Source organism: Chamaea fasciata, unplaced genomic scaffold (assembly GCF_029207755.1).
Source record: "Chamaea fasciata isolate MVZ Bird 193981 ecotype frontalis unplaced genomic scaffold, bChaFas1.0.hap1 SCAF_8, whole genome shotgun sequence".
Classification (NCBI taxonomy): domain Eukaryota; kingdom Metazoa; phylum Chordata; class Aves; order Passeriformes; family Sylviidae; genus Chamaea; species Chamaea fasciata.
This window is the reverse complement of record NW_027094093.1, coordinates 5,028,811-5,047,373: the sequence shown is the minus strand read 5'-3', so window position 1 is coordinate 5,047,373 and position 18,563 is coordinate 5,028,811. Positions and strand designations below refer to the sequence as shown.

At 46.3% G+C, this 18,563-nt stretch overlaps 1 protein-coding gene across 4 annotated transcripts in view; it reads right to left on the bottom strand.

Annotated features, from left to right (window-relative positions):
* Positions 1–482: 482 nt before the first annotated feature.
* ERBB4 (erb-b2 receptor tyrosine kinase 4) overlaps positions 483–18,563 on the bottom strand; it is a 552,534-nt gene continuing 534,453 nt past the window's right edge. For all 4 annotated transcript variants that reach the window (XM_066189450.1, XM_066189451.1, XM_066189448.1 and 1 more), the window contains exons 26-27: positions 10,945–11,236; positions 483–9,034 (exon numbers count right to left, since the gene is read on the bottom strand). In XM_066189450.1, the coding sequence (XP_066045547.1) occupies positions 8,598–9,034; positions 10,945–11,236 (729 nt within the window). In that variant the 3' untranslated portion in view covers positions 483–8,597. The remainder of the gene's footprint in view (positions 9,035–10,944; positions 11,237–18,563) is intronic.

Here is an 18,563-nt window from a genome sequence, read left to right as displayed (position 1 = left end):
TGGTGCTGGGGTGAGAGATGAAGGCATGTAGGTGTGGGGTGCATGGCTGCATAATGGGGTATGTGGTTCTTAGGGTTAGATTTTATGTATGAACTGAGCTAATGTGTCCCAATAAACATACACATCATTCCCCCACCATCCTCTATCCCCTCCAGCAATGGAGCTGGGGAGATGAATCAACCCAGCTGAGCCAGGGCAGCTGTGGCTGAATGAGCTGCAGCCGGACACCAGTGACTGAGCTGGGGCACAGGGCAGGGGCACCGACACCTTCACGGGCCGTGGTTGGTTTGAAAAGGAATGAAAAGCTCAGAGTTGCACAACTCTGGGATGGTGGGGGCAGGGCACATGTGGAGGGCCATGGGATGTTCAGGGAAGAGGGTGCTGCTGGAGGAGCTTCTCCAGAGGAACTTGGCTGCTCCATCTGGGGCCAGGTAGGATGTGATCCCTGTGTGTAGGGCGCGTGTGCGATGCGTGGGGAGTGTGGAATGGTTTGGGCTCTGTGTGTCTGTAGGGTGTGTGTGGGGTTCAGCGTCTCTGTGGAATTCTGTGTGTGTGTGGCTGCCCCAGCTCAGGGCCATGCCAGGGCTTTCCACGGACACAGGGACGCCGTGGCACTGGCAGCACTCGAGCCACCTTCCAAGAGACTTCACTTGCGCACAGAGATTTTGTTTCATATTTTATTGAATTTCATTTATATTAAATTAAAAATATATTTCTGACAGATTCATGTAACAAAAAGGCAGAACAGTTTTCAAATTGTTCAGCTGGGATGAGCGTGGGTTGATGCAAGGTGGGTCGCAGTCTACATTTGCCTTAACAAACAGATAAAGCTCTACCCCAAGGACCATGAGGAGAAACTCCGGGCTGCACACGGGAGTGGGGAATAGAACCACACAAAGAGAAGATCCACAGGTTTCTTCCCAGCTTCCAAACAAGACAAAAGGGAAGGGGAAAGGAAAAAAACAAAAAACCCGAGAAACCATGAAAAGGAGGGAAATTATGCTAAAATATGTACCTAATATTAACCCAGGTCAGTAAGTATTTTAACAGTGTATAATTCTCAACAGCTAAAATATGAGAAACGAAAGGTTAAAGTAACATTACGCCACACACGATTGGCATACCCTACTGTGTAAGCAAGTGCAGAAAGTCTGAACACACCACAACAGTGCTAAAACACGGAATCACACAGAATGCTGAGAATGGTACTTCTAACCAAAACCAGAAGGTGGGAAGGGAGAGAAAGGAAAGGGGAGGAGCGGCTTAAATCACAAGCAAATTACCTATATACAAATCAACCCTAAGGACAATTATGTTCCAAACAATGGTGTTCACAAGGAAAATAAAAGCAACATTATCCTTATTTACAAATGCAACTAGCTGTGTCTTTAACAAGCTATAAAAATACTATTCACATTTTCAAAGTAACATACAGTAGGTATTGAATTTCTTTTTATTTTTGTTTCAGAAAGGCAGCTAACTCTGAATGCATCACTTTGCAAGAAATGAGTGTCTTCCCCAACATGCTGACACTTCTCTTCTTCTGAAGGTACTTCATAAGGCAGAAGTATTGATGTTTTATGTGGTGGCTCTTTCAGAATGCAGAGGATGGACAGAAACCCAGACCACCCCATCTGTGCTGCTGGTTCTTCTGGGCTGGGCCATGCTGGCACTGTGATCGGGAGTCACCAGGAGCCCAGTGCTGTCCCAGTGTCATCTGCCAGGTAAGAGTCTTTGATTCCAAGGGGACAGTAATGTCACATCCCGGGCCTGAATTTGAGCCTCATCTGAAAAGTCAGTGGTTCAAGACCACCAGGTCAGGAAATGCAATTTGGCTATCTCTGTTCTTAGAAAGAGACTTCTTTTCCCCTCAGTTTCCCTTCCCTATACAAGGACTGATACCTGTTTAACAATCCCAGCTTACATTATTGGGGAAGTAGCAAAGACCAGGCAAAAGAAGGGATTAAAACCATTGTGAATAATGCATTGAATGGGTACCAATTTCCACCTTTAAAATGCTATAAAAAATTACCAGTTTTCTCATTCACCTGCATCTTCCTCTTGCATTACCCCACCATAAGTACCCCCGCGAGTAGCCAGTACCTACTTCCCATCCCGTGTCCAGAGGAACAGTGCATTTCGTGCATTCAAAGTTAGCTACCCCCTACACAGCTGCTCAGTTAATAATCGACCCATTTAACAGCAGGACCAGTTTATGCTACATATGTCAGAGTACCTTACCTCGAAAGAACGGCATACATATCTACACTTAGAAAATACCAGTCACAGTTCTCTACTGTGGTTATCCCAAAAGGGTTTAGTCTTCAGAGTGCTATGGACAATACAGTGTTTCCCACCTAGGAGAGCTCCAAGGTTGAGCTGGGGAGCAAACTGCGGGCAAACGGCGCTCAGTGACAGCCCCTGGCTCTGAGAACCTGTGGCCCTGGTCACACCTGAGCCAGCAGCCTGAGGGTGCTGGGCAGGATGCACCTTCACCCCAGAGGGTTCATCCACAGCACAGCTGGAGTGTGATTTCATGGCTTTTTTATTGGTGAGGGGAGAAGGACTGGGACATAACCACTCACACTGCCTAACACCTTACAAAGCTCCCCTCAAAACCTCTCTCTGCCAAGGTCCACAACGCTCACTTCTAAAATGATAGTTTATGTTATTTAGGGAAAAAAAAAATCACAGCCAGCCCAGCTTTGATTCCTCTTGTTTCCTGCTGGGATGTCCTTGGGCTTCCCCCTCACACCTTTTCCTGTATTGCTGCCACAGACCCCAGCTGGAGGATGCCCGGGGCAGAAGGTGTCCCCCTGGCTCTGGTGATTAGGAAATGAGACTGGCTACAGTTCAAGTCCCACCACCATCAGTCAGACCTGAACACTCCCAAAGTTCCCTAAAAAGAGCTCTGCATTGTCCAAACTTACAGGCAGATCCCAGCCATCACTGCAGCAGCACCACCAACAGCCTCACCAGCCAGTGATTTCCTCAAGAGCAAGGAGCCTACCATTGGAACAAACCACTATTGCACACAGTGGTTAATTAAAACTGTGCTAAAATAACACTAAAACTAACATGGAGACATGATTTTTGGACATTTTAGAGTGGTACTTCTAACCACATAGCTTTATTTTTGTTACTAGTTCCCAGTCTGAAAGCCCCATTTGTAACAGTGACCTTTTCCACCTCTAAAACAAACGCTTAGCAGCAGGCAGAAAATAAAAAAGAGGGAATTCTGCACACACAGTGATGCTTCACTGAGACTACTGAGGGGACAACTGCAGCTCCCTGCTTGCTGTAACACAAGCACTACAGCCAGCCACCCTACCCAGCCCTGGCTTTCTGAAAAACAATCTGAACCCATGTCCAAGATTTTCACACAACCACGGATGAGCTCTTTTGCCAGCAGCAGAGGTCAAAGATCCATAGGAGTGAGACTATAGCAAATGACATGAGACTTCATGTGCCACCACCTTTTGAAAAAGCCTTGCCAAAGGGAAACTGAAGTGACATCATCCCCTCTAAGAGCCAAAGAGGTGACTGAAAACTGCAGGCCCGGCTTCCACTTTTCTAAAGCCTCTGTTTCACCAGTCACCCTCAAGCCAAACCACCTTCCAAGCATGTAAACACCTATCTGAGCTCCATCGTTCTGAAATGCACTTGGGAAAGCAGGGTGGGATCCCTGAGACACCAGCTGTGCAGGGTGAAGGGAGCAGCCACCCCTAACTCATGGGCACTGCCCAGCTGCCAGGCCTGGGCACCTCTGGTGCTCCCATTCCTTCCTCCCTAAAGGGCTGGCACACGGGAGTGGGAGCGTCCCTGTGTGTGCTGGTGGGTGCTGCAGTGGCTGTTTGTTCTGTAAGGACATGCCTGCCAGCCATTCCCCATGGGGAATTACATGACCAACAGCCTCATTCTGCCTTGTGCCAGTCTCCTCGTGTCCCAGACAGAATAAAGCAGCTCAAACAATCCCATCGTTCCGTCAGCTCTCTCCATGATGGGCAACACCTACACAGACACACCATTAGACAAAAGAAGATTTTTTTTTTAATATCTGATTTTCAATCCCCCAAAACAAGCTGTATTTCTAGGCTGCCTCAACTCATACTTTTCCCCTGTGCTGCCCAGCTCTACCTAAAACTATGAAAGACTGGATCCACAGAGTCAGGGCTGAGCTGCTCTTCCAGAGCTGCCACTTTCCTTCCTTCTGGGCTGGGATTGGTGGTAGCTGAGGGTGAGATCTTTAGTGGAAACAGGTGTCAGATCACTGCGTATTAGTCTGGCTGTCAAGAAGCACATTTTCTACCAAGTAAGTGGTAATACAGGGGTACTACTGCATTTCTTTGTACACAGAAAAGGATTTCAGGGTACCTGAAACAGACCTACCTGGTGGCTCCTATTGCAGGTTTATTTCCATCTCTTGCTACCTGAGAGAGATGACCTATTTGAAATAGTTGTAAATACTCTGCTACATCTGAGCCGATGGCCATGTAAAAAATCTCTCCTGGCTGTTTACAGAAAAAGAAAAATCCGAAAAGATCTGAAGAAGTAAATGTAAAAGTAGTTGGTTTCAGCCAGTTCTGTTACAGTGAGTCCAATCAGCCCCAGCATCTGCTTGCAAAAACCCTCAGGTAGGTAATAACAGCTAGGAGAAGTAACACTGAGAGAGATCAGGAAAAACTAAGCTGCTGTTCTCTTTCCTTTAGCTCATTGCTTTGTGCCTTGGACAACAGCTGATCCACACTCGGGTAAAAAAACATGCTCTTGAAAAGTTGATCACTGCTCTCCCATCACACAGGCCATGACAGGAGCAAGGGGAATATTTATAAACACCAGACTGCATTCTAAAACCCACAAAACCTCAGTGTGCTGTGTACAGATACTTCTGTAGCACTGGAGAGTTGGTTACACCCAAAGTACTCCTGTAGATGTGCTCACCTGTGCTTTGTGCTGACAACATGCAGTCTCTGTGTGGATAGAGGTGCTTTCCCCCCAAACCTGTCATCATGGATTAAAGAGCTCGGCCCTCACCTTTCATCCCATATGAAGCCCAGTTAAATGCTTGCCATGATTTCACCACGTGCACTTGCCCAAGTTCATTCACCAAGCCAGCAGCAATACTCAGTAAGGCAAAGATGTGAGTTGGGGACAGCCAGGTGTTTCTGCTGACCAGATTAAAGCAACCAAACACTTCTGCTCTCAGTTTCCCTTTTTTTTTTTTCTTTAGCTGTGATTAAACTATCTCTTGCAAAGAGGCAAAACCTTGCCAGCTAAGCTCAGAACTCTTCCAGAGGAAAGAGGCAGGGATCAGATAACTGCAGCTCTCTGGGCTGGTTCACCAGCAGCCTCAGCACCACACAGGCCCATCTGTTAGGTAAGGACCAGTTTTGGCAACTACAACTCAAACCAGACAGTCAGAAAACAATAATAATAATAAAACTGTGAAGCTGCAGTGTGTGGAGTTCTCCCTCATCCCGAATCTCTCTGTTCATTAAGCCTCTGCCTGTCCTCTGCTATCCCAGACCCCACTAGCATGGCTCTGCATGGCTCATCCTGGCTGCCAGGCAGAGCCCAAGCTCCTGTTCCAGCTTTCCTGCTGCCCCACTTGCAGGAACCTCTGCATTTCCATGGTACTTAATATATTATAGCACACCCACAGTCAACAAATAAAATTAATAAATAATTCAAGCCTTGTAAAGAAATAAACCGTTAAACTGTTAAACCCCACCAGTATTTACATTTGGATTACTCCACGGGCTTGTTTCTAACATGAGCACTACACTTCATTACCAGAGGAACAAAAAGGCCTCACCTTGTGTGAGCAGCTCCATCCCAGTGCCCGGCTCTGGAGGTGTGCCTGCCTCTGCCCCGGCAGCCTCTGATTCATCTCTGAATTCCAACACGTGAGCTGCACCAGCTTTTCATTTCCTACTTTTTCTCCGTTAGGACTTACTCTGTTACAAGACCTGTTCAGGGACAAACCGACCTTTCTCCACCTCCCTATGGTACTGCAGGCTGAAACAGGGCACCACACCGCTGTGCTGGCCTCTGTCCTCAGGCAGCTTGGCAGCATCGTCCCAGCCTGGCAGACCTTGGCCCTGGGAGCACTGCTGTGGGCAAACCTTCCCCGGAGCAGCCGCCCAGGGCCCCATGGCACGCCCTGTGCCCCAGCCCTGCCCAGTGTGTGCCCCAGCAGAGGCCCCTCAGTGCAGGATTGTGTGCATCGACCCCACGACAGTGGTCTGCTGGCCATTTGGTCCTATCACCACAAACCACCTTGGTACCATTTGACCCAAGAGCTCCTTTTAACGGCTCAAAGATCTGTACCTGCTCTTTCTGCTTTCAGAACCTTCAGCTACGCACTTGATGCACACCTGGTACACCAACAGCTGGCTGGATGAACAGCCTTGTGATCACACACAGTTTGTTTTCCATCTGCAAAGGTAACAACCAACCCAGGTTTAACATCTCTGCACACCTTTGGCAAGCTGACCCTCGGCCACTAAGCTTCAGGTAACTAGTGCTTGTTTCTTACTCCCTTCCTCTGCTTCCCTAAGATTAAAGGTTTCAAGCTGCTGGAATGGCAGGAATTTAGAGGAGGGTGATGCCATTCCAGCTGCTGGTTGTGTTGCCAGGCTAAGTCACCCCAAAGATGCCAGCCCTAAGAGAGCTGAAGCACATAAACTGAAATACTGTTGCATCACCCAAGATTACCATCCACCAGGTATTGCTTCTTCCCTTTAAAAGCCTTGATGGATAGAGACAGGCAGATCTCCAAAGGTACCTAATAGTTCCTTAAGATATTTGCTGGGAAGTAGGCTCACAAATGCTCCTACACTCGTGGTCTTGCTGTGCCAGGAGCAAGCCTTGGTGTCTCCGGCCCCTTATGCCTCCTTTCCCAGCTCCGTCTGCCCCAGGTCACTAAAAACGTCCACAACTCTGGTTTGAAAGAGATTTCAAAGAGGAGCAGGTCAGGGGGTGTCTACCTAAAAACTGAGGTTGATAAAAGCAGAACTAAGTGCAAGGAGACTGACTCATACTTATTTACATTTTTGACAGAAAGCTCTGCAAATCATGCACATTTTGACTTCTCAAACCTCATATGCACTGTCTTCTGTGCCAGAGTAATCCTCCTTTTAGAAGAATGGTATTCTGTGCTGTGCTGCAAGCCAGAGCAGGACATTTGCCTGCCCTGATCCTTTCCAGGGCTTGCTCTGCTGTCCTTCCTAGAGCAGCAGGAAGAGCTGGCTGCTCTGTCACTGTATTCTCTGAAGCAGTCACTGCATCGGCCTCTCAGAAGTGGCAGACATTGTTCCAAAGACTTGATTTGCTTCATTTTGGCATTTCCACAGTCATCCTTTACAAATAACTTATATTTCTTTTTTTAATTTAAAATTAATATTTTGTATTTTGCTGGTCACTTCCATATTGCTTCATTCAAAATCCAGAAAATTCAAATAAAATCAGAGGTTAAGTGCAAACTAACTTTCCAGTGAACCGCTATGTGCGTTTTCTCCAGTCCAGTGTCTGTCTTCCAGTTTAAAGGACCCTTCCCACCCCACCCCACCAAACATCAAACTCTTCAGTTCTTTGTCTTGTCCTCAGTGTTGCCTGACAGCATCCCCAGCTCCCTTCATGACCATGAAGAAGGAAAAGAGGGAAGAATTAGTGACAATCTTTTGAAGTGTTTATAGTCAGCAGGTATAAAACAGGAAAGCAAAGCTTTTGGCATACAAATCTTCATTTCTCGGTCTGTTTTTTAGCTTCAAAAGGAACATATTGGAGGTGTGGTTTTGTTGCTCTCTTCTGAAAGGTATTTTGCGTTTAAAGTGTTTGCTCTGTTGGCACATATACAAAAATGGTCATGTAAGGTACCAGTTCTGAGCAGGAGTCTCTGGGGCTGGGAATTGGCACAAAATCACGGTGTGGCTCAGAAGAAGGGTGTAGCTGTATGTGGGAGTCGCATTATCATTTCTTGGAAAGCCACAATGAAGATCTGAATGTTTTTGAAAAGCTATGTTAGCCATTTTCAGTTGCTGGGATAGAAAGTGTTAGAGAAAGAAATTGCATTCTCAATCTCAATTACTACGCTATCACACAGGATATAAAAATTGTCCATTTTTCACCCTGATGGAAATTGCACGGAGATTTCCAGGAATGCTGTACAGACTCTCATCAGTTCCTGCTGAAAGAATCAGCCTTTCTGTGGCTTTCCCTACAGCGTCTGGTTGAATCACTGAGAACAAGCTCCACAGCAGCACTGCCACTGGCCTTTCCTAGTACCAGCTGGCTTCTCTGGGCATCCAACCCCCTGCATCTGCCGGAAGTGGGAAAGGCCAGCTTGTACACTCCTTCTTTCAGTCTCTCTCCTTCCTTCCTTCCAGGTTCCCAACCCAATGTGCAACCAACTCCAAGACATCCTTTCACTTAGAAATATCAAAAATGAGTGAAGTGGCAAGAAGAGGAAGCTCATGGGAGACAGAGAGGGAGGGAGGGAGGAAGGACGGGCGAGGGCAGGGAGAAAGGGGGAGCGAGAGAGTACGAGTGAGGCAGCTAGAAGGGGTTGCCTTTCCACTTCAGTGAGAGCACAGCCACTACACCACGGTATTCCGGTGTCTGTAGGGCGGCGGGGGCAGCACAGTGCCAGGCTTCAGGGAGAACTCAGAGAGGTATTCAGGATTCTCTGCCACTATTGGCCGGATCCGTCCGTTCTGTTTGTAAAAGTATTTTGTGCTGTACTCTTGCAGGTAGTCCGGGTGCTGGAGGGTGCTCCGCGGGGGCAGGCTGTGGTTCCAGTAGTCTGGGTTGTCAAAGGCCTTCTTGGCTTTCTCTGGCAAATTGTTCTTCAGGTACTCGGCGTTTTCCAAGGTGTTGGCAAAAGTGTTGAGGTACAAGGGCTCGTTCACGTACTCGTCCTCGGCTTTGGGCTGCCCGTTGGGAGCGTTGTGGTACTCTGGGTTGTCCACAGCCTGGAGATCTCCGTTCTTTCGTCGGGAAACAAACGGGTTCTCTTCCACTGGGTTTAGGTAATCTAAAGGAAGATAAAAAAATCAGTCAGCCAAGAGTGGTAGTAATCCATCCACATAGCATTACGTGACCAGAAGCAGCACTTGGACTTAGAGCACCCTCCACCTCGGCCATTCCAAGAACTCCAGATGGGATCAGGAGCCAACTGTGTTGAACACACACTTGTGAAAAATGAAGTATTTACAAGCTAAACAGACAATATGAATTAAAACAGATACCTTGGAAGACTGACGTATCAGCCACCCTTGGCCAACTGAACTCCAGCTCTTACTGAGCCACCATAGTCCACGTGCTCCCTTGGACTTCCCCTCGCTGTGTGATCTACAGACCAAACACGCTGACCGACTTCTGCCCCTGCAACCTTGGACCTGTTAGCAAACCCTCTGCTCTGCAGTCCTTCCTTCCAGAAAACTCTACAGAAATCTTAGTTAAGCCTCTCTGCACAAAGCCTATCCCCAAGGGCTAACTTTTAAGACAGCTTCATTTCTAACAGAACAATTTGCCTGATTAAAAACCTTCCATCCCTGAAGGACAAAAGGCCTTGAAGCATTATGAAAAAAAAAAAAGTTATACAAATGAGCCCTGGAAAGGGAACAAGAGAACCTTAGATCAGCTGCAAAATGGGACTTGGAGCAGGTTACAATTGCCTCAAATCACTTGCTGTGGATTAACACCCCATTTCCAGCAGCACAGTGCTGCTCAAGAGCTCTGCACGCAGCCCCACAGGGTCCTGGTGCAAGGGATCCTCTGGTTTCATCCAGAATGGGGCCAAAACTATTAAAGGCAGAAGTTCAAGACCCAGTGAACACCTTTGAACCTACAGCTAAGATGCCACTGACCATGAGCTGAATAGTGGGATCATTTTTTTTTTTGGTGATGACAGCCAAGCAGGGCTTTGATTTGAACCCTGCCGCTGGCATGGAACACACCGTGGTGGCCACACCGTGACAACCCTGTGTCTGTGCCCAGGCAGGAGCTGCTTTCTCCTGAGCTGCTACTGCCACATCCCCGAGGGCTCAGGTGGCTCCTGCAGAACTCTGAGGGTCCCCCGGCTGCACCTGGATGGGTGGCTCACACTGAAAGTAAATCACTGCAAAGGAGACTCCCTCAACTGCTGCTGCTGCTGTGGGTCGAGCGCCAGGGCTCCCTCCATTCCTCCATCACGTAACACAAACGACAAGTGGCTTCCAAATTCTTAGCAAACACTGTAGCGACTTGCCATTTGCATGTATTAATTGCTTTAAAGCTAATGCCATTTGCATTTATTAATTTCTTTAAAGCTAATGCAAAGCCTTGGAAGCAAATGAATAATGACACATCCCCTTACATCTAAATGACCGCTATCATTATTTAAAGAGGAAGAAATGAACGAGGGCAAACTGGGAAGTGCAGCATGCTGAGCCGGCACAGATTTAGGCCATCTCCCCCTGGCAGTGATGTTCTCTTTAAAGCACATCTTGTTCTTTCAATCCTGGCCTTCTCTTGGGTATAAAATGCCAGCTGTGTGTATCAGTTCTGTGATAGGTTCAACATGACATTTACCAAGCACAATGCCAAGAATAAGAAGATCAATAAACAAAGCAAAGTTGGGACTATGGCTGGCTGAAGATATATCCTTTCCTCGGCAATAACTGAAGATTTGTCTTTGGGTGAGAAGGGGGCTTGGCTTTTTTTCATTCCTCTTGTTATTTCTCAAAAAAAAAAAAAAAAAAAAGTAATAGGGAGACTTACCAACTTTGACATACTTGCACATTTGAGCATTTCAAAGTAGAAAAAACCAAATCCCCGTGTAAAGGAATATTAAATCTAGTCGGAATGCTTCAACCTTGATGGGCAACTAAATAAAGCCATTTTTTTGATGAAAAGCTGCTGATATACAAAGAGAATAAACGCATCTGGAAAATCAATATTTACCTGTTTTAGGTTTGTCTCGCATCGGTGTCATGTACCCGTCCTCATCCAGCTCTCCCCGCACCACCCGCTCGGGGATGAAGATGGTGGGGTCCGCGCTGTACCTCTGGGTGCTGCTGTCCTCCTTTGCCAGGGTTGCCACCTGTTTCTTCATCGTGCCATTGCAGCAAGAGTCTTCAAAGATCTCAGCTGTGGCCCCTTGAGCAGCTGGAGCTTCTGGAATGATGCAGCCCGGAGCCCTGTACGGCATGGGCACCTCCGCAGTGTAGCCGCCATCCCGGTATACAAACTGGTTCTGTTGGGAGAAAGGACACGGCATGGGAAAGGAGAATCCCGAGGGGAGAAGCTTCCACAGCAAGGGCTGCGCTTCCAGGTTTTGGTGTGGACCCACAAAGCATCCATCTGCCCAGTGGTGCTCACTGGGGATGGAAATGGGGCAGGAAGACTTGTCTCCTACGAGGCACGTGGAGGCTGGACACACACACAGCTGCAAGAGGTGAAGGTGGTATCTCCTGTTACTCTGGAAACCTCTCCTGATTTCTGATCAAAGCTCTTTAAACCTCATGTTTGGGAAATCTCCTCCTGACTGGGGATAGAAACCACAATCATCTCTGTTTATTCCTGCTTTTAGTGTGTCCTGTGGTGAGAATCATGGGGTCACCCACACCATGTGCAATTCCATCAGGAAATGCATTCCAGGCTGGTGGCCTATGTTCATATTGGCACCTCAACTCAATGGTTCAATTCTTGTCAGCATGGACATGCAAGGAACTTCCAACATCATGACCTAGGGACAGGAAGGGAAGATGCACAGATTCATCCAAGCCTTTTACCAAAATGCTTTTTCAAGGAAAGTTGTCAGAATTTTGGGTGTGTGTCCTTAGAGCCTGCACATGAATCCAGGCTGAGTCTGGAAGTCTTAACTATTTGATCCCTTCTATATACACTTCATTTTCTGTTGGCTTTTGGGTCATTTATGAAAGAAAAAGGAGTTTGAAAAAGAAAAAAAAAAAAAAGGAGTGAAGAAAGGAAGAAAGCCTGAAGGATGAAGGCTGAATGTGAAATACTTACTCCTGACATAGGGGTGTAGGCAGAAGGAAGGCAGTGTCCAATTTCACTCTAATAGGAAAGAAAATTGGATGATGGATACATAACAAGAGGCCACATGAACGAAGCAAGTCACATGATCTGTGTGAGCTAACTGGGAGAAACATGCTCATCAGTCAGATTTTCTCGCTGCACCCAAAATTCAAATTCAGTCAGGGCAAGAAGTGCCTCAGCCCCAACAACGAGCTGTGTGTCTCACCAGCGTTAGGCAGGGCCACTGATCCCACCTGGGCTCACTGTGAGCGAAGGCCACGACACAAGAAGCAACTAAGACAATTTACCAGATGTTACTTTTTAAAGGGAACAGACACCAGCAACACTAGATAGAGACTTTGCAGCCAGCCTCCAACTTCACAAGCTGCTTGTGCAAGAGGATTGTTTGGGACAATTGGGAAGGTCCTTTAATCAGGGAACACCTTGAAAACTGGAGATGCTGCGATTACCTCTGAACCCCTCCAGATTTCCAGCCTACTCCTAATGACACATGGGCAAGGACAGGCTACAGTGCAGAATGTGTTAGACAAATGGGTTAAAAAAAATCTCCTGAGCTTGCCAGATGCTACTTTAAAGCCCTGCTGATGGCTCTGAGACACTGCACTGTTGCTTTTTTCTCAGCCTGGAAATGAAACTTGAGGTAATTTTAGTAAGCTGGTAATATAACAGCAGATCTTTATTTGAAGGCCTTCAGGGGCAGTTATGGAAAGAGGTCCACAAAAGCCACACTGGGGTGCATCACACCCCTTTCATTCACATCTCCCTATTTCCAAGCAGGCACTCCCATGAACTTCCAAGGTTGGTTCATTGATTCTGGATGAAAAAAGGGCAGAGCTGTCTCTGAAGTACTTTCAGTTCACATCTCTCAGTGATGTCTTGAAGACAACTTAGAAAAGTGAGTCTTTTGCCACTAGGCTTGACTTCTGCACACAGGGCTACAGCCCTCTGCCAGTAAAAGTTTCCAAGATTAGCAGCTTAAAAGAATACTGTTCTAGGATGGCCACATTGTGTGTCTGTGGGCTCTGCTCCATCCTCAGCACAAAAGGCTAAACCCACTGTTTTATCTTTAGCTCTTCTTGGCTGTGACTCTAATACTCAAATACATGCTCTGCAACTATAACAACACAGTCACAGGTCCTGGTAGCCTGTCCCAAGGCATCAGGAGACAATGGACTGCCATTAATGTGTTTATTGCTACTTCTGCTGACAAGAGCCTTTCCAATCAGTGGCCTGCCAACTAAGATCACTATAACTGTGTTCTTTTCATGCCTCCCCTTTAGTGCTGTGCTAAACATACCTGTCTTGCGACACCCCTTACCACAGAACCTTACACGTGGCTCTTCTCCACCACTGCTGTCTGCACATTTTTACTTCTTTACTGTTTTTCCCCATGAGCTGATACCCCGTGGCCACTTTACCATTAGAATACGAAGCAAAGGAAACAGCTGTGGTGCCATTTAGTTGGCTTGAAAATTTAATATAATTAAGTGTCTTTTAATTGACTGGCAATTGCAATGTGAGGTCATAATTTTGTAGGCTTCCAAGATTACCCTCAGACAACTCTTATTGGTCAGGACACGAATCACACTGTGAGAAGAAAAAATATTTGGATTTTACCAGGTAAAGCATAAATAGCTTGTTTTGTATGTGAAATCCAATTTACTTTGTTGATTTTTGGTGGCAGTGGGGGGGTTGTTGTTTTTGCATTTAAAATACTATCTTGAAAAAAATCAGTGGGTGTTCCTTTACTGAAAAGCACTAGAATTTTGGATTTCTGATCCTAGAAGTCTCACTGGAATTATCAACTCTGTCTTTTTGAGATAGACAGAGATCTTAGTGGCTGGTTGCTCAAAGACCTCACTACATCAGCCTATTTAAAGTCTCAGCTTCTTACTACTTAAGAAATCCCATACTAAAACAAACAAACCAATACTGGCTCCCTTTCGATGGTGTAATGTGTGTGATATCCATTAGCTGTGGAGTGCACACATCCATCGACAGGGGAACTCATCACACTCCAGAAGGAGCCTCACTTCTTGAACTGCCCACAAGCAGAAATGCCCAAGATTCCATTCTGTATGCCACATGATTGAATTTTAGGCAAAAACCATAACAACACAGAGGAAGAATAAAACCCAAGAAAATGCCTCCTAAAGCTTTTTCCCAAGGCCCTCTGGTATGAAATACGAGCGACTCATCAGCTGTTACAACAGCCAGTGTTTGTGTAAAATGAGCCTTGATCAGAGCGATAAATAACATTTCTGTGAATATTGGCTTGTGCTATTGCTTTCTATTCATTAATTTCATTTTCCAATTCCTTGCTTCTCAAAGCTCCTAAAGGTAAATACCTCCTCCTTTATAGCAGGGACGTAATATTTCCTGGCTGCATCTTAAACTGTAATGAAATCAAAGCCTTGTTGGGTCCCCCTGGCTGCGGCAGAGCTGGTTTTCCTGGCCACCCACAGAAAAGTTGATAGGGTTGCACAGTCATTGCTTTTTCTTGCTCTTAAGCAGCCTGCTAAACTCACAGGACTGCAAGATTTTTCTCTGCTAAAGGCAAGACTTGGCCAGCATGAATGTACACACGTGTTTGAACCCACTCCGACACTGCTCAAAGTGCATAAAACCCAACTCCCCCTTCCTCTCCTCTGCTCCTGTAGACAGAAAGCACCAAACACAGCAGGAGTAAAACACTCCCGGACTTCTCTCTGGGATGCTGCTCCCAAGTCCCGTTCAGGGGCATCCTGTGCTCCATGCCTCAGGCGACTCAATGATTATCTGCCTTGAGCAAGCACTGGCAACTTCTTTTTTCATCAGTCCTGGGCTGTGTGCCCCCAGAAACAACTCACTCTCCTCCTTCCCCTAGAGATTCTTTACCTTATTTCAAACCAAGGGAGTGTCCAGGCTCGAGTCACCAAACCAAAGCACTGTGAGATACGAGCCCTTGCTGCAAGCACCAAAATTTCAGCAGTTCTGCAGGAAGGAAAGCTGATGTATGTGAGTGGATCTGAATAACGTCTGGGATGGCCTGGTGGGGCTGCAGGCAGAGCACACAATGCAGAGTGTCCCACCAGCCCCCAAGCAAACTCCAGCGACATTCCAAGGGAGCAGCCTGGTATTTACAACTGATCCAAACTGAAAGTCAAATAGGAAAGACCATTCCAGGAAAACAGCCACCTCTGCCTGGCTGCAGTCCTGCTTCCACAGAATTTGCAGATTGCTCTGCCCTGCTCCAGACAGCAAACATTTCTGAGATGAAAACCAAAGGGAAAAACACGCAGCATGAGATCACTGTGTAATGTTAAATAGAAATGGAATGCTGTTTGTACAGGAACTGCTAGAAGGCTCTGCAGACCTCTGGGGGCTTCTGGCCCCTGCCCCTGCTCAGAGAAGGGCCATATATAAAAAGAAAGAATTAGACACCTCCCCAGGCTCCTGCACTGTTAAGGTTCAAGTATATCTGTCCGTACAGCCCCTGACACAAGTCTGGCATTCCTTGGCCATAAAGCTGGGGATCAGGGAATCTTTATGGGAAATGATGACATCCCAGCCCCTTTTCCAGCAGTGCCTTTTCTCAGAATGTGTCACATGTTCTAACTTAAATGTCCATCCCAAGCATAGAAACAATGTAAGCATCAGCCTGTGCGAAGGGTTTGCTCCAGTCTCCAACAACTGCTTTTCTACAATGGAGACACAAAACATCCGGCTCAGATCAGCAAGGGAAAGAATAAACAAGAAACAAAGATTGAGTCCTTTTCTACATCTAGGCTTTTTCTGGTTGCTCTTTGCCAGAGGACAGGTAGGATTTGCAGGCAGCCTGAGCTCTAACTCAGTTCCCATGGGCTGCCTGTGTCAGCTGGGAACGCCAGCCCATGTCCTGGCAGAAGGGTGGGTTTAAGACATCCTTGAACCTGTCCAAAGTCAGTACAGGTGTTTCACTGGTTCACTGCCCCCCTGGGTTCAGGTCAGTACTGACCAACTTCTCAGCTTCAGAGAAGTCATCACCACTTTCCCTTGCATTCTGTTCTCTCGTAACAGCTGTTTTCATACTTAACTCCTTAAGAGTTAACTCTCTTTTTCAGAGCAGTCCATACGGATTGGGATACCCAAGCTGCCTTCTAGGACTAATTTAGTCTGAACTCTGAACAGTAAATGGCATATTATCACAAACAAAATCTTGGTATGGGAATCGATACGACTATACACTGCACTATGTCCTGTGCTGTTAGTGGAAAATACCAGACATAAACCACGTCTTTTCAGTCTAACACTTCACCAAGTCGAGAAGTCAAAGATGACAACACCACCAATGAAAATAATCTCTTAAGAGATGCCCAATTTGGGCACAAAGCTCAGTATCCAGCTACACTGACAGGAAAAGGTGGGTGAAATGCCTTCCTGTATCCTCATCTCTTTGAGCCTGATACCCAGGCTGGAAACAAAAGCATTCTCCTGCTGTCTGGCACCAAAGGCTTGGAAACCCACCTGTTCTCTGGGCCTCGGCAACCTGCATCCTTCCCACCTCCAGAGGGGCTGGCAAATGGATTTCAGCTGGCACAAAATGCACTTTGAGCCGAGCATGACACAAGAAGGGAGACACAAGGATTCCCTTTGCCTTTTACTTTGCATCTAATGCAAAATCCCTAATGCATCTGAGCATCAAACGGAAAGCAGAGCAGGAAGAGAGACAGCTGGCATTGCCTCTCTTTTCCTTTCAATCCCCTTGACTCCCCATCCTTCCTGTCACCCATGACTAGCTTTCTGTCACTCTCTTTCTTAATACACTCTCCGAGACACTTTACAGTAAATGGCACTTTTGAATACTGAGCCAATTCCCCACAATTTGAAAGGCACGAGGTGCCATTTCCCACCTGTTCTAACAATTCCCTGTGGGACAGAGGGGTCAGTGCCGCTCCTGCTCCTGTGCTGTCCAAAACACAGGACCAGCAGCGTCTCCTTTTCTCTACAAACCTCCAGTTTCAAATCCCAAAACAGGGAAAGGATGGAGAATAGGACCAAAACCATAACACATCCATGATCTGTGATTGTGACATGAAAGAAAAAAAAAAAAAAAGAAAAATGGAAAAAAAAAAGGCACAAAAGAAAGTTGATGAGCGATCCTGGGAGGAGCAGCAGCCCCCTCCTATGAGCACACTGCACTGCCATCTTCCCCAGCCTGTTTTATACAGTAATCAAAGGATATTCTGAGCCTCTCAAAATGCCATCAACCCTCATTGAGAATGAAATAGAGCACATCTCCATCGGTGCCTTTACAGCAGTAATCATTGCCACATGCTGGCCTGAACAGGGAGCTTTTACAGACAAAGATGGGTTTTAAAAATAAAATAAAAAAGCCTTCCTAAAATCTGAATAGAAACTTGATGATAATCTCCCAATTTTATTATGCAAGGGGGAAAAGAAACCCGTAATTGTGCACTCTTGGTCTCTTAAAGCAAAGAATAGGCTTCTTGATGAAATGCTGAGTTGATTTAGAGCAGGGCTGAGGTTCTGGTGGCAATAATAGTCTAAAAGAACTAACCATCCAGCTGATTTGGATAAAATAATCATTTTTCAACATTCTAAATCTACACTTCATCTGTGCCTCCTCCCACTTCTCCCAACTGCATCTTTTGGAGAGTCTTTTTATAGCTTTGAAAATTATTTTCCCCTCCCTTCCCGCAGCATTCAACGAGAAAGACAGACTCTTTACTCTGGCTAACAAAGGGCGGTTTTTCAGGCTGTGCTGGCATTTAGCTCCATTACATCTATGTTTAGAAAGTACAGTATTTAGTGTTTATTTTCCAGGATGCTCTGTAGTCCTCCTGCCACCTGGGAGTCCTCCCAAAGCATTATCCCCGGAGTCCCACTGCCCTGGGACACTGAGCCCTCTCCACCTTGGGGGCCAGACTGGTGTTCAAGGGGCAGCTCCCTGCAGCTCTGCCTGGTGCCCTTGCAAATCGTGCCCTTATGTCTTTTTTAGGTGCTTTTATTATTTCAAGAAAACCACAAATAGCGTTCCTCACACATGGATATTTTTCCATTAACAATTTCTGCTTCGCATCTCGTCACAGAAGGAAAATTTTCTCCCAGCTCTCATAATTATTTCCTGACTCTCAGTCCACTTTTCCATCTACTGAATTATGTAGAGTTGTTTAGCTTGCTGTTTTCCAAGAATGCCTCATCAGTGCAGTGCAAAAATATTTATTACTTACTCTTTTTATATCTATTGACTTTTTCTTTTCAGGATAGAAAAGAAAAGGGATCAGCTGTGAGCTCTCTTTACTGTTAACACAGCCAGCAGCTATTCATGGATCCAGCAGATGCTGCCTGATTTTAAAGCAGTTTATATTAAAGCTCAATGAATTTACATGTCACGCATCAGGGATGGATGCAATGTACAAATACAGTCTCTCCCACTGGTTCCACCGAGCTTGCAGGAAGTACTGTGAGGTGCTGATTTTGTTATTAATCCATCTCACAATTTGTAGTAGCCAAAATACCATCCAATTCTTTAGGGAAGT